Below are 10,887 nucleotides of genomic sequence, written 5' to 3'. Positions count from 1 at the left end.
ATCCACGACAAATAGTTGTCCAATCTTTTCTTGCAAACCTCCAGCGATGGAGCACCCCATTTTTTTGCGGGGGGGGAGAGTATGGGAGGGTCTCCCAGGGGCCCAACAAGTGCAGTCCAAGCAGGTTTCCCCGTCCTGGAGGGTGGGGACGTGGAAGGAACTTCGCTTGCAAAGGACCCATCGGGGCGAGTCCGGAGCTGCTTTGGAGTTTCGCGAGGCGCGAGACGCCGACCGAGGTGGAGGTTGGGCGCAGCCTTGCCGGAGCGGGAGAGCGCCTGGCCGCAGGAGGAGGAGCAGTCCCGCCCCGAGGAGGAGGAGGAGGAGAAAGCGAACTTGGAGGGGCGGGCGGGGGCCGGGCGGATCGGGAGGGGCAGCGGCGGGGCGGGGGGGGAGAATGCGGGCGGGGGGAGGCTAGGGGCGCGAGTGGGCAGGACGGGGAGGGGACCGGGCCGGAGGGAGGGAGGAGGGCAGGCGAGGGGGGCCGGACTCCCGCGCCCTAACATGGCCTCCTTCCCCGCCGAGCCTCCCGGCCGCGGCCCACCCGCAGCCCCGCCGCCCGCCCCGTCCGCGGGCAGCGGCGGAGCAGAGCCGCGCAAACTTTTGCCAACTTCGCCGCCCGCCCCGTCCGGCGCGGAGCCCGGCGCGGCTCCTCCCGCAGCAGCAGCAGCAGCTTCTCCTCCTCCTCCGGCTGCTGCCGCTGGGGCTGCTCCTGCTCCGGCCGCCGGCCTGCCGCGCTTCTCGGCCGAGCAGGTCTCGTGCGTGTGCGAGGCGCTGCTGCAGGCGGGCGACCCGGGCCGGCTGGGCCGCTTCCTGGGCTCGCTGCCGGCCGAGGAGGCGTCGCGGCTGGAGGCGTCGGGCTCGGGCGAGAGCCTGGCCAAGGCGCGGGCGCTGCTGGCCTTCGAGCGGGGCGACTTCGGCGAGCTGTACCGGCTGGTGCAGAGCCGGCCCTTCGGGGCGCCCCACCACCCCTTCCTGCAGGACCTCTACCTGCGGGCGCGCTACCGGGAGGCGGAGGCGGCGCGGGGCCGGGCGCTGGGCGCCGTCGACAAGTACCGGCTGCGCAAGAAGTTCCCGCTGCCGGCCACCATCTGGGACGGCGAGGAGACGGTCTACTGCTTCAAGCGCCGCTCCCGGGCCGCCCTGCGCGACTCCTACGGCCGCAGCCGCTACCCGAGCCCCGAGCAGAAGCGCCGTCTGGCCCGAGACACCGGCCTCTCGCTCACCCAGGTCAGCAACTGGTTCAAGAACCGGCGGCAGCGCGACCGAGGAGGAGGAGGAGGCGGCGGCGGCGCGGCTGGAGGAGGAGGAGGCACGCCCAGCAAGAGGTAAGGGGAAGGCGGCCCTCTGGGCATGGGCAGAGCGCGCCCGCGCCCGCTGGAAGGTCGAGCCTCCAGGGGCCTGCGCAGGCTATCCGGGCACTTGCCCACGCCTTGGATGCGGAGGGTTACGAAGGAAGGGGGAGGCCGGGGTTCGAAGCCTGGCCGAGTCCACCCCAAAATGGGATGGGGGATGCAGCCCTAAGAGTTGGGGTCTCCAGCTCCTGCACGTCTGAATCCTAAACAGCCCCTCCCCCCCACTCTGCAAGCAAGCCCCGAACCAGGATGAAAGTTAAACCCGATCCTTCTGGGGGATTTCACTGCTGCCCCCCCCCCCAGCCATTTTTGCAGCGGGGAGGGGACACCCTTGGAATCTGGGGAATGCAAGGGGGGTGTTTTTGCAAAAGGGTTGCTGGGAGGGCTTCCCCCCCCTCAAAAATGGCTCCTGGGCTACAACCTGGCCAGGTGCAAATTTCCAGCAACCGCAAAGGCAGTGGGACCAGCAGGAATAGCTGAGCTCCCTCCCTCGCTTTGACCCTGTCTGGAGCTGGCACATGTTCCAACAAAGGAGACTCCCCCACCCCCATTTCAATTCCTTGGGTTCCTGGGCCATTCCTGGGGTGCTGGAGAGGAGCGAGGGAGCTGGCTTCCACTTTCTTTGGAGTTAGCAGAACTTTCTTTCTGAATGTGCAAAAAAAAAAGCAGAGGAGGTGGGGAACCTACCAACAGGAGGGAATATTTGTAGCTCAGGGTTGAAATGAGGGGTCCTTGGTACTGTCTGAGGGTGGGGGGTTTCTTGCAGACATTTGGTGACCCAACTAGGTAACATCATCACTGCTCAGGAGATGAGCGTTAGTAGCCCTGATGATGTTACCTAGTTGGGTCACTGCAAGGAAACCACCAAGCTCCGAGAGCACCAAGGAGCCCACCGTCTTCCTCCTCCAGGAAACTCTCTAGTCTAGGTCCGTTGTTTCTCCACCTGGATCCCTTTCAGACGGGTGGACCTCAACTCCCACAAGCCCACCCGTGCGAAAGGGACCCAGGTGGAGAAGCACTGCTCTAGGCAGCTGATAATCTCTGCCGGATCTTGGGACACGTTTAGAAGAACCTCAACGGGGAGAACTTCCCTGCCCACCGCATCCATTCAAGGGAGGTGTGACGGAGCCTCCCGCCCAGATGTTCCTGCAGCTCTTTCCCTGCTTCTCCCCCGGCTGAAGTCCTGCCTCCATTCTCTTCCGCTCACCCAACGTGGAAGCCTAGCTCTCCTTTGTTGTGAAATCTGAATCCCAGGCGTTGAATTTCTTTCGCTGGGCCTTTTTCCTCCTGATCTCCTCCCTTCCCAGGGCAAGGGTGGGGACCCAGAACCATCTCCTCCTCCAGAGAGCTGGTCCACGGAGCTCCACCTCTTCCTCAAGGGTTGGGAAGCTTTACAAACACAGAACCTCTCTGGAGGAAGCCCCAAGGAAGCCGGCTAGACATAGCCGTGAGTTGGATAGGTTGAGGGTGGGACCCACAGGAAGCCATCCAATCATACATTTTGGGGTGCCATGCTCTAGGACAGGGGTCTCCAGATTGGCCATTTTAAGACTTGCGGACTTCAATTCCCAGAATTCCTCAGCCAGTCCATAAAACTATCTATTTTCCTAGGCCAGGTGTGTCCCACCAACCGTGGAAACTTGAAGACATGCTGGGTGGGAAATTCTGGGAGTTGAAGCCCACATTTTACCAAGTTGAGAGAGCCCTGCTCTAGGAAAGTAGAAAGGTGGTTTATTCAACCAGGGTTTGGACTTCACACATCGAAAACGGGAGGCTGAAATTCCCATGCTGCATCTGCATTACTCCTTTGATCCCTGCAGCTTAAGTTTATTTGTTTGTGTATTAAATTTATATGCTGCTTATCTCAGCAGTTTTCAGGTTGGCTGAAATACGGGGTTATTGTTTTTAGCCAACAACAAAACAACAGAACTGTTTCCTTGTACCAGCCAGCTAGTATCCAAGGAAATTGGAGCACCATGGGGTTTTTTTTGTTGTTTATTTGTTGATGTCCCACCTTTATTATTTTTTACTAAATAATTCAAGGCGGCGAACATATTTAATACTCCTCCCTCCTCCTATTTCCCCCACAACAACAATCCTGTGAGGTGGGTTGGGCTGAGCGGGAAGTCATCTAACTGGCTTTCATGCCTAAGGCAGGACTAGAACTCCCAGCCTCCTGGTGATTGGCCCAAAGTCGCCCAGCTGGCTTCCTTGTCTAAAGTGGGACAAGAACTCACCATCTCCCAGTTTCTAGAAGTTCCCAGAAATTTCTTCTGAGCTTGGCAAAGAGAAGGGTGGGAGTTGACTGCTGGATGAGATGGAGTTCTCTGGTGCAGGTCCTCTTCACCTCCTAAAGAAAAATGGTAGGAAGAAAGTGAGTAGCTTGTTCCGGACCAAAGAAACGGGGATCCCTAAATGAGGTCGCTTTGCTGGGGTCCTAAGCAGCGGCAGGAATTTGGGGAGCTGCAGAGAGGTTGAAGATGGTTTCTCCTTAAGGATTGTCTTGGTGGGGCAGCCTGTACCCCAGCATCTCAGCCAGTCCTCGACTTACAACCACAATTGAGCCCCAAATTTCTGTTGCTAACCAAGACAGTTGTTAAGTCAGTTTTGCCCCATTTTACGACCTTTCATGCCACAGCTGTTAAGTGAATCACTGAAGTTATTCAGTTAGTAACATGGTTGTTCAGTAAATCTGGCTCCCCCGTTGATTTTGCTTGTCAAAGGTCGCAAAAGGGGATCGCGTGATTCCAGGACACTGGAACCGTCATAAATACGAGTCAGCTGCCAAGCATCTGAACTTCGATCACGTAACCTTAGGGCGTGATACAACAGTTCTAAGTGTGATGAATTGTCATATGTCACTTTTTCAGTGCCTTTGTAATTTCGAACAGTCATTAAACAAACAGTTATAAGCTGAGGACTACCTGTGTTAGGGAGTTTACCGTCTCTTCTCTCCTGCAGTGAATCTGATGGCAACCCCAGCACAGAAGACGAGTCCAGCCGTGGTCCGGAAGAAATCGAAGCCGTTGGGGGCCTGTCCACCAGCCATGAGGGAATCGCGGCCCCCGGCAGCCTGTTCCTTCCCGGGGCCTGCACCAGCGCCTCTTCCATCCTTCTGAACGGGAACTTCATCACTGCCAGCTCTCCCCCTGCCATGCTCCTGAACGGGGGCTCGGTGATCCAGACCCCCACCGGAGGGGTCATCCTCAACGGGCTGACCCTAGCAGACAACCAAACCATCACGCTCAGCCCTGTGGCAGCTCCCAGCCCGCCCATCCTCCTCAATGGCTGTACCAGCCTGCGGAGCCCTAGGACCCCCAAGATGGAGGAGATGGGCAAAGTCCCCCTGGAAACCCTCTCCCCAGCCACGCTCATCCTCAACCCGGTGGCTCTCCAGGGAGAGGTGAAGTCGGAGAACATAGACCCGCTGGCGTTTGGGGTGGAAATGAAGTCGGAGGATGGGCAGGGGGCAGCTCTCCCTCCCCTCCTGTCTCTCCCAGAGACCTCCCCGCTCCTCTCCGAGCACAAGGGGGCGCTGTTGGCTGCAATGCCCATGCCCCAAGTGGTCCCTTCCAATGAAGAAAGCCCCACAATCCCCTTGTTGCCCGTAGCCCCTCAACCGGCAGCGCCCCAAAGTCCGCAGATTGTGCCTCTTGCTAAACTGGTCCCTGTCAGTCAAGCTCTGGCCACTTCCCAGGGAACAGGGCCAGTGGGTGGTGGGCAGGGGTCCACAGTGGTGGCATCTCCTACCATCACTGCCACCCCCCACCTCTCTCTCCCTGGGTCCTCTACAGCCCAGGCCACCGTCCTCCACGTTTCTGCCCCATCCCTTCTCCCGCTCACCCAGGTATCGCCCCCTTCCCAGGTGGTCCCTCTGTCCCAGACCATTCCCGGGGCCCAGCTACTGTCTCCACCTCAGATGGTTCCTGTGTCTCCCACCCAGATCTACACCATGTCCCATGGGGCTCCGGCACCTCAGCTGGTCTCCATTCCTCAGGTGGCACAGGGCTCCCAGCTCATCTCCTTGCCCCAAGTGGTGCCCACCTCTCAGGTGGTGACTCTACAACAGGGCGTGGGCAGTCCCATCCAGATCCTGACAAGTGCCGCCCCCATCAAGGTGGGCCCTGTGACTGGGACCCCACAAGGCACAGGGGTCACCGGCGGCCTCGGGCAGAACAACGTCCATCTCCTCAACACCGGTGTTGGCGTCACCGCGCTGCAGCTTCCAGGCACAGCACAAGGTATCTCTCTACCACGGCTTCAGAGGTGGCTGAGCCTTGTCCAGCCATAAGTGGGGAACTCTCCGAACATTGTAGGAAGGCTAGGTATTCTCCGGAAAAACTAACAGTGCACAGTCCAGAATCGGAAGGGGGTTCCCCGTACCAATAGTGGAGAATATTTGTAGCTCAGGGTTGGTGCACTCTCAGCTTGGTTGTTTCCAAAGAACACCTGTGTAAGCATGTATGCACGTGCATACACACACACACACACACACACACACACACACACACATACATTCCTGGAATCTTTGTGGTGGTCCATTTCTGGATGTCTCAAGAATTCCTCTCTGGTCATAACTGACAAAATCCAGGTGGGGTTATTGTGAATTCCTCTGTCGCATGTTCCCCTTTCTCCAAGCTACCGTTTCTCCTCCCTCAACTGTTCTCTCCTTCCTTCCCAAGGCCATCTCCTGAATCTGGAGAGGAGGCAGACACCGGGGTTGAGCGATTAGGAGCCAGAATGCTAGAGATCTTGTCTAAAGTGGCTCCTCTGTTGTCCTTCTCCTCCAGGTAACCTTCTGCTGGCCAATCCAGCCACCGGCAATGGCACCATCGTCACTGGCATGGCTGTACAGCAAGGCAAACTGAACCTCACCGCCACCTTCCCGGCTAGCATGCTGATGACCTTCGTGCTCTCCGCTCCCCCAGCCTCAACCTTGACTCTTCCCATCAAGCAGGAGGTGGCAATAGCCACACCGGCAGTTCTGGGAGCCACTGAAGGCAACGGTGGGTTGCTTGCGGGAGTCCCCTCGGTGCTGCCGTCTGAAGTCTCCCCTCTTTCATCCTCCAACGGTGCTGCCAGCGTGGCCTTTGGACCAGACGCCGGCCAAGGCGCTCTCCTTTCCAGCTTCTCCCAGCCAGAGACCCTGTCCATATCCCAGCCGCAGGTCGTGTGGTCCAACCCGGTGAGCATGGACCTGCAGGGGAACAACTCCGAGGGGCTCTTTGAGATGGAGAAGGGGTCAATGGAGGAGCTCCGGCTGCCCGAGGGTGAGGGTCTTTTGCTGGCTGCTGCTGGGGGGGACCCCCTGGGTCCCGAAGCTCTGGACTCAGATGAAAAAGTGCTGACTCAGCTGCAGTCGGTCCCAGTGGAAGAGCCCCTGGACCTGTAAGGCTCACAGTTGGTGAGTTGTCACCTTCCAGGCAACCTTCAGACTGAGAATTTGGACCTCCTGATCTTTCCCAGAGTAACTGAGTTTGGGAGTACTCAGTGCCTCCATCAGAGAAGATGCTTCCCTGCCCATCTTTGCACAGGAAGGGTGTCGCACTACAAGGGTTCTCCGCATGGCCCTTCATGCTGACCACAACAAACCACTACTGGTGCGGCCAACCAGGGCGTCCCTTGGTGGTTGTCAGAATAAGCAAACACTACAATACACGGGAGTGCTTGACTTTCGACCGGTCATTGAATGACCATGGAAAGTTATGACGGACTCTTGAAAAGCTACTTATGATTTCTCCTCAAAGTTATGACCATGGTGTTCTCCCTTCTTTGGGGTCATGTGATCGCATTTGGGTACCTAATAATCAACTCACATTTACAACCGGTTGCAGGGGCCTGCAGTCTTGTGATTGCAATTTGCTGCATTTTTGTAAGTTTCCATCATGTTTTTCAAATGTTTTCCAGAAGAATGGATTTGCTTAATGGCCACATGTTTTGCTTAACAACTGTGGTGACTCACCTTACAGCTGCTGTAAAAAAAATGGTCTTAAAATCAAGTCCAGTCATGCAGTGCCTTGATTTACAACCGCAACAACTGACAATTGAAATTCCAGTCGCAATTGTGGTCCTAAGTCAAGAAATGCTTCACACAGCAAAGGAAGAGCTGCATCCATTCCTCATTGTGAAGGTCAGACATTTCCTTCCATCTCCCCTTTGAATTTCCTTTCTACTAGACATGCCTCTCTATTTTCAAAGTCACACTACATCTTGGGAAGCTGGGAATGTCTCACTCAATCCAGGGAAATCTTATGATGCAAAGAAATATTTCCTGTCCTCTCATCCATGGTGCTAGGGATGATCCCAAATCCCCAAATTGGAGAGGCAGGAAAATTATCCCATTTCCATGCTTTCGTTCTTGGGCGTTTTTTCGGTGGCGTTGAGGACAGCCTGTCATCCCTGAAAAAGGTCACCTCTGGAAGTATGGAGATAATGAAGGGGAAGAAAACTGAGCACATCTGGAGCGGTCCTGATAGATAAGTTGGAGAAGGCCATTCTGGGTGACGAGCGTGCAATCTTAGTTCGAATAACCCTGTTTCAGAATAGATCTTGTCCTTCAGAGCAGAAAAGGGCAGCTTGGATGTCCCTCCGATAAACTTGCACACGTGCCTTGTTGGTGGAACAGACGTTTTGAATCTGAAGATAAGAGGACTAAGAAAAGGCCAGGCTAACCATGACCATCCTATCCATGGACAATGCAAAAATGGTGTGGATTCTGCACAGGTTGGTCCTACAGTTACATGGTACCTAGATTCTATATACAGAACGAGCTTCTTAAGCCACAATAATGTTGAGTTACTCTAGAACATCTTTGTATTTTTGGACTGAGAGCCAAAGGCAGCTGTCCACCATAGTTACTTTCACCTGTGATGAATAGAACGGCTTTAGAGAGGGAAATAATTCTGTGTTATTGCAAAATGGAGTTCCTCCCCAAGTAATCCTCCCCAAAATGGATTGCTTCTCTTTGGACACGTTGAAATCCTAAAGCCAGTGCTGAAAAAAAAATGCATAAAATCTGTTTCTAAAAGACAGGCCTTCTAAAAACACAATTCCCCATACTTTGTGTAAATTAGATGCAATTCTGCTGCCTGTTTCTATCATGTGGATATAATGGGGGGAAAGTACTATTTTATTCACACTACATTCATACAACCTTTAGGAAATTGAGTAACTTATGAGTGGATTTTAAGAACGAAAGCTATCCCAGGCATGAATGAAGTTGGAATTTATTATAAATTGAAGATGCCACATATAGCATGGAAAAAGTCAAGGCTTAATACAGTGTTTTTCAACTTTGGCTACTTTTAAGATGTATGGACTTCAGCTTCCAGAATTCCCTAATGCAGCTGGCTGGGGAATTCTGGACATTGAAGTCTATATATGTTAAAAGTAGCCAAGGTTGAAAAACAGTGGTGTAATAGAATAATCTTGCATTAAACATTCCTAATAGGCTATCTGTTTACATGTCCTTTAGAAATATTAATGCTTTTTTTAAGCATTAAAACATGTTCCGTATAAGCAAAAATATTTTGTTGTAAAGACAATTTTTGCAGAGGAAAATTGCAGATGGAAATCCTGGTTTTTCTAGCTGAAACAGAAATATTCTTGAGGAAACCCTGGAGAATTGCCTTTAGTCAATATGGACAGAACTAAACTAAACTAGATAGCCCAGAGCTCTACAGGTAGTCCTTGACTTACGAGAAGTTGCTTCACGACCGTTCATATTTACACTGACCAAGGAACAGTTACTTTATGGCCTGTAAAGCACCCACCAGCCATCCTAAATGGTCACACTACCCTGCCCTCGCCTGTGGTGTGACCACATTTTGGACACTTGGCAACTGGTTGACCACAATTTGTGACATTTTTTAATAGTTTTCCGGCAAAAATTCCCATTCAAATGAATGGACTTAGGAGCATCATGTTCTCTTAACGACCGCTGGCAAAAAGGTCATAAAATCACCTCCAATCATGCATGCCTCGATTTACCACCAAATTGCCAGTCCCAGTTGTCCTACATTAAGGACTACCTGTAGAGTATAAAGCAGCTTATTTGCACTTTACGACTTGGTAGGGATTTGCTTCCATCTGACCCTCACTTTAATGACTGAACTTTCTATCAGGAGTTTTAACATCAATTGCAGAATATCTAATTTGCAAAGGGTAAAAAAAAGTCAAGATGGCGGCTGCAACTATGCAATGAAAGGCCCATCTCATTTATAGGTGTAAAGGGGCGGGACTTTGATCACAGGAGGCGGCCATCTTGTCCTTTTGGACCGATCTGTGCAGACAGCTCTGCATGTTTCACACAAAAGAAAATATGCACATTTGCCATTTGTGTGCCCACTTCTAAAGGGTACACATTTGCAAGCATTTTTGCCATTGCAAAACGGCACTACAGTACTTTGAAATTTATATTTCACACACTTATCCGTTCCAAGTTCTGACCCAGACAGGTCTGACTTTTTTAAAGACAGGTAGTCCTTCCACTTATGACCGTAATGGAGCCTGCCCATCATGGTTATTAGTTGTGACAGTCATAAAACAGATCCGTCATGTAACCGACCTAATTGTGCGACCTTTTTTAGGGGGGTTGGTCGTTAAGCAAACCAGTACTTTGCTAGGGGAGCGATTTTGCTGAAACCCAGACATAAAGCCCAATTTTCAGGAAAACCATCGTAAAATGCAGTCATGTGAACATGGGATGCTGCAAACTGGTGTAAATATGTGTTGCTGAGTGCCTGACATTTGGTCACATGACGGGGGGGAGACTGGCAGAACTTTGAATCTGGGTTACAAGTCACCCCAAAGTAGGTCTGTTCTAAGTTTGAACGGTCACTAACTGACCAGTCATAAATTGAGGACTACCTATCACATCTATTTCTCCATTAACCCTCATGCTAAGAAATATTGCAATTAGTTCAAAAATGTGTAACTCAAGTGATTCCCCCCCCCCCCCACTTTTAAATACATGCAAACAACCTCTTTCTGAATTATTTGGAATCTCTGAAGGTTTTTACTGAGTTGAGGTCCACTCGGTTCAAAATATTGTAAGATGGGAAACTTCACAATTCATTCTGTTGAGAAAAATCCCATTAGTACAGCGAAGCAACTGTTGTGTTCCAACACTACCACTTTCTTGGTTATGCAAATATAGCATTGTAATTTCTCTAAATGTGCCTTCTCTCCCGTCAGGTACTAAAGAAACTCATCTGTTCCCACCGTTTGTGAGAAGCAATCATTTCTATAAGATATTTTTATATCTCTCCTTTGTTTTTTTTTACATCTTTTTGTGTCTTTTATATATATTTTATATATATGAATATATATAAATATATATTTTATCCTAAAACTCTGTCTCTGTGCCTATGTTCATTCTACGGGGAATTCAGATTGTACACTGGTTTATGAAATAGTTTGTCTCCATAGTTGGGGAATGTTAAGTTGTCGATGTTTAAACCACATTTTCAAATTTGCACATTTTCAAGTTTGCATCTGGTAAAGTCACCTGGCTCTCTAGACTGCTGAAACTACA

The 10,887-nt window shown here is 51.9% G+C and overlaps 1 protein-coding gene across 2 annotated transcripts; it reads left to right on the top strand.

Annotated features, from left to right (window-relative positions):
* Positions 1-457: 457 nt before the first annotated feature.
* Positions 458-10,704, top strand: SIX5 (SIX homeobox 5). Of its 2 annotated transcripts, XR_004594834.3 has the most exons (4): positions 465-1,325; positions 4,314-5,593; positions 6,143-8,075; positions 10,548-10,704. XR_004594834.3 is itself a non-coding variant. In XM_034438167.3 (3 exons), exons 1-3 carry the CDS (start codon positions 502-504, stop codon positions 6,742-6,744), a joined length of 2,706 nt encoding a protein of 901 aa, XP_034294058.2. In that variant the 5' UTR covers positions 458-501; the 3' UTR covers positions 6,745-10,704. The 2 variants fall into 2 exon arrangements, 1 of the variants encoding a protein (XP_034294058.2); XM_034438167.3 differs by having other exon boundaries at positions 458-1,325; positions 6,143-10,704.
* Positions 10,705-10,887: the final 183 nt, after the last annotated feature.

This window comes from Pantherophis guttatus, chromosome 10 (assembly GCF_059756535.1).
Source record: "Pantherophis guttatus breed Tessera chromosome 10, ASM5975653v1, whole genome shotgun sequence".
Taxonomy (NCBI): Eukaryota; Metazoa; Chordata; class Lepidosauria; order Squamata; family Colubridae; genus Pantherophis; species Pantherophis guttatus.
Note: the sequence above shows the minus strand (reverse complement) of the source record. Positions and strands in the feature narration are given on the sequence as shown.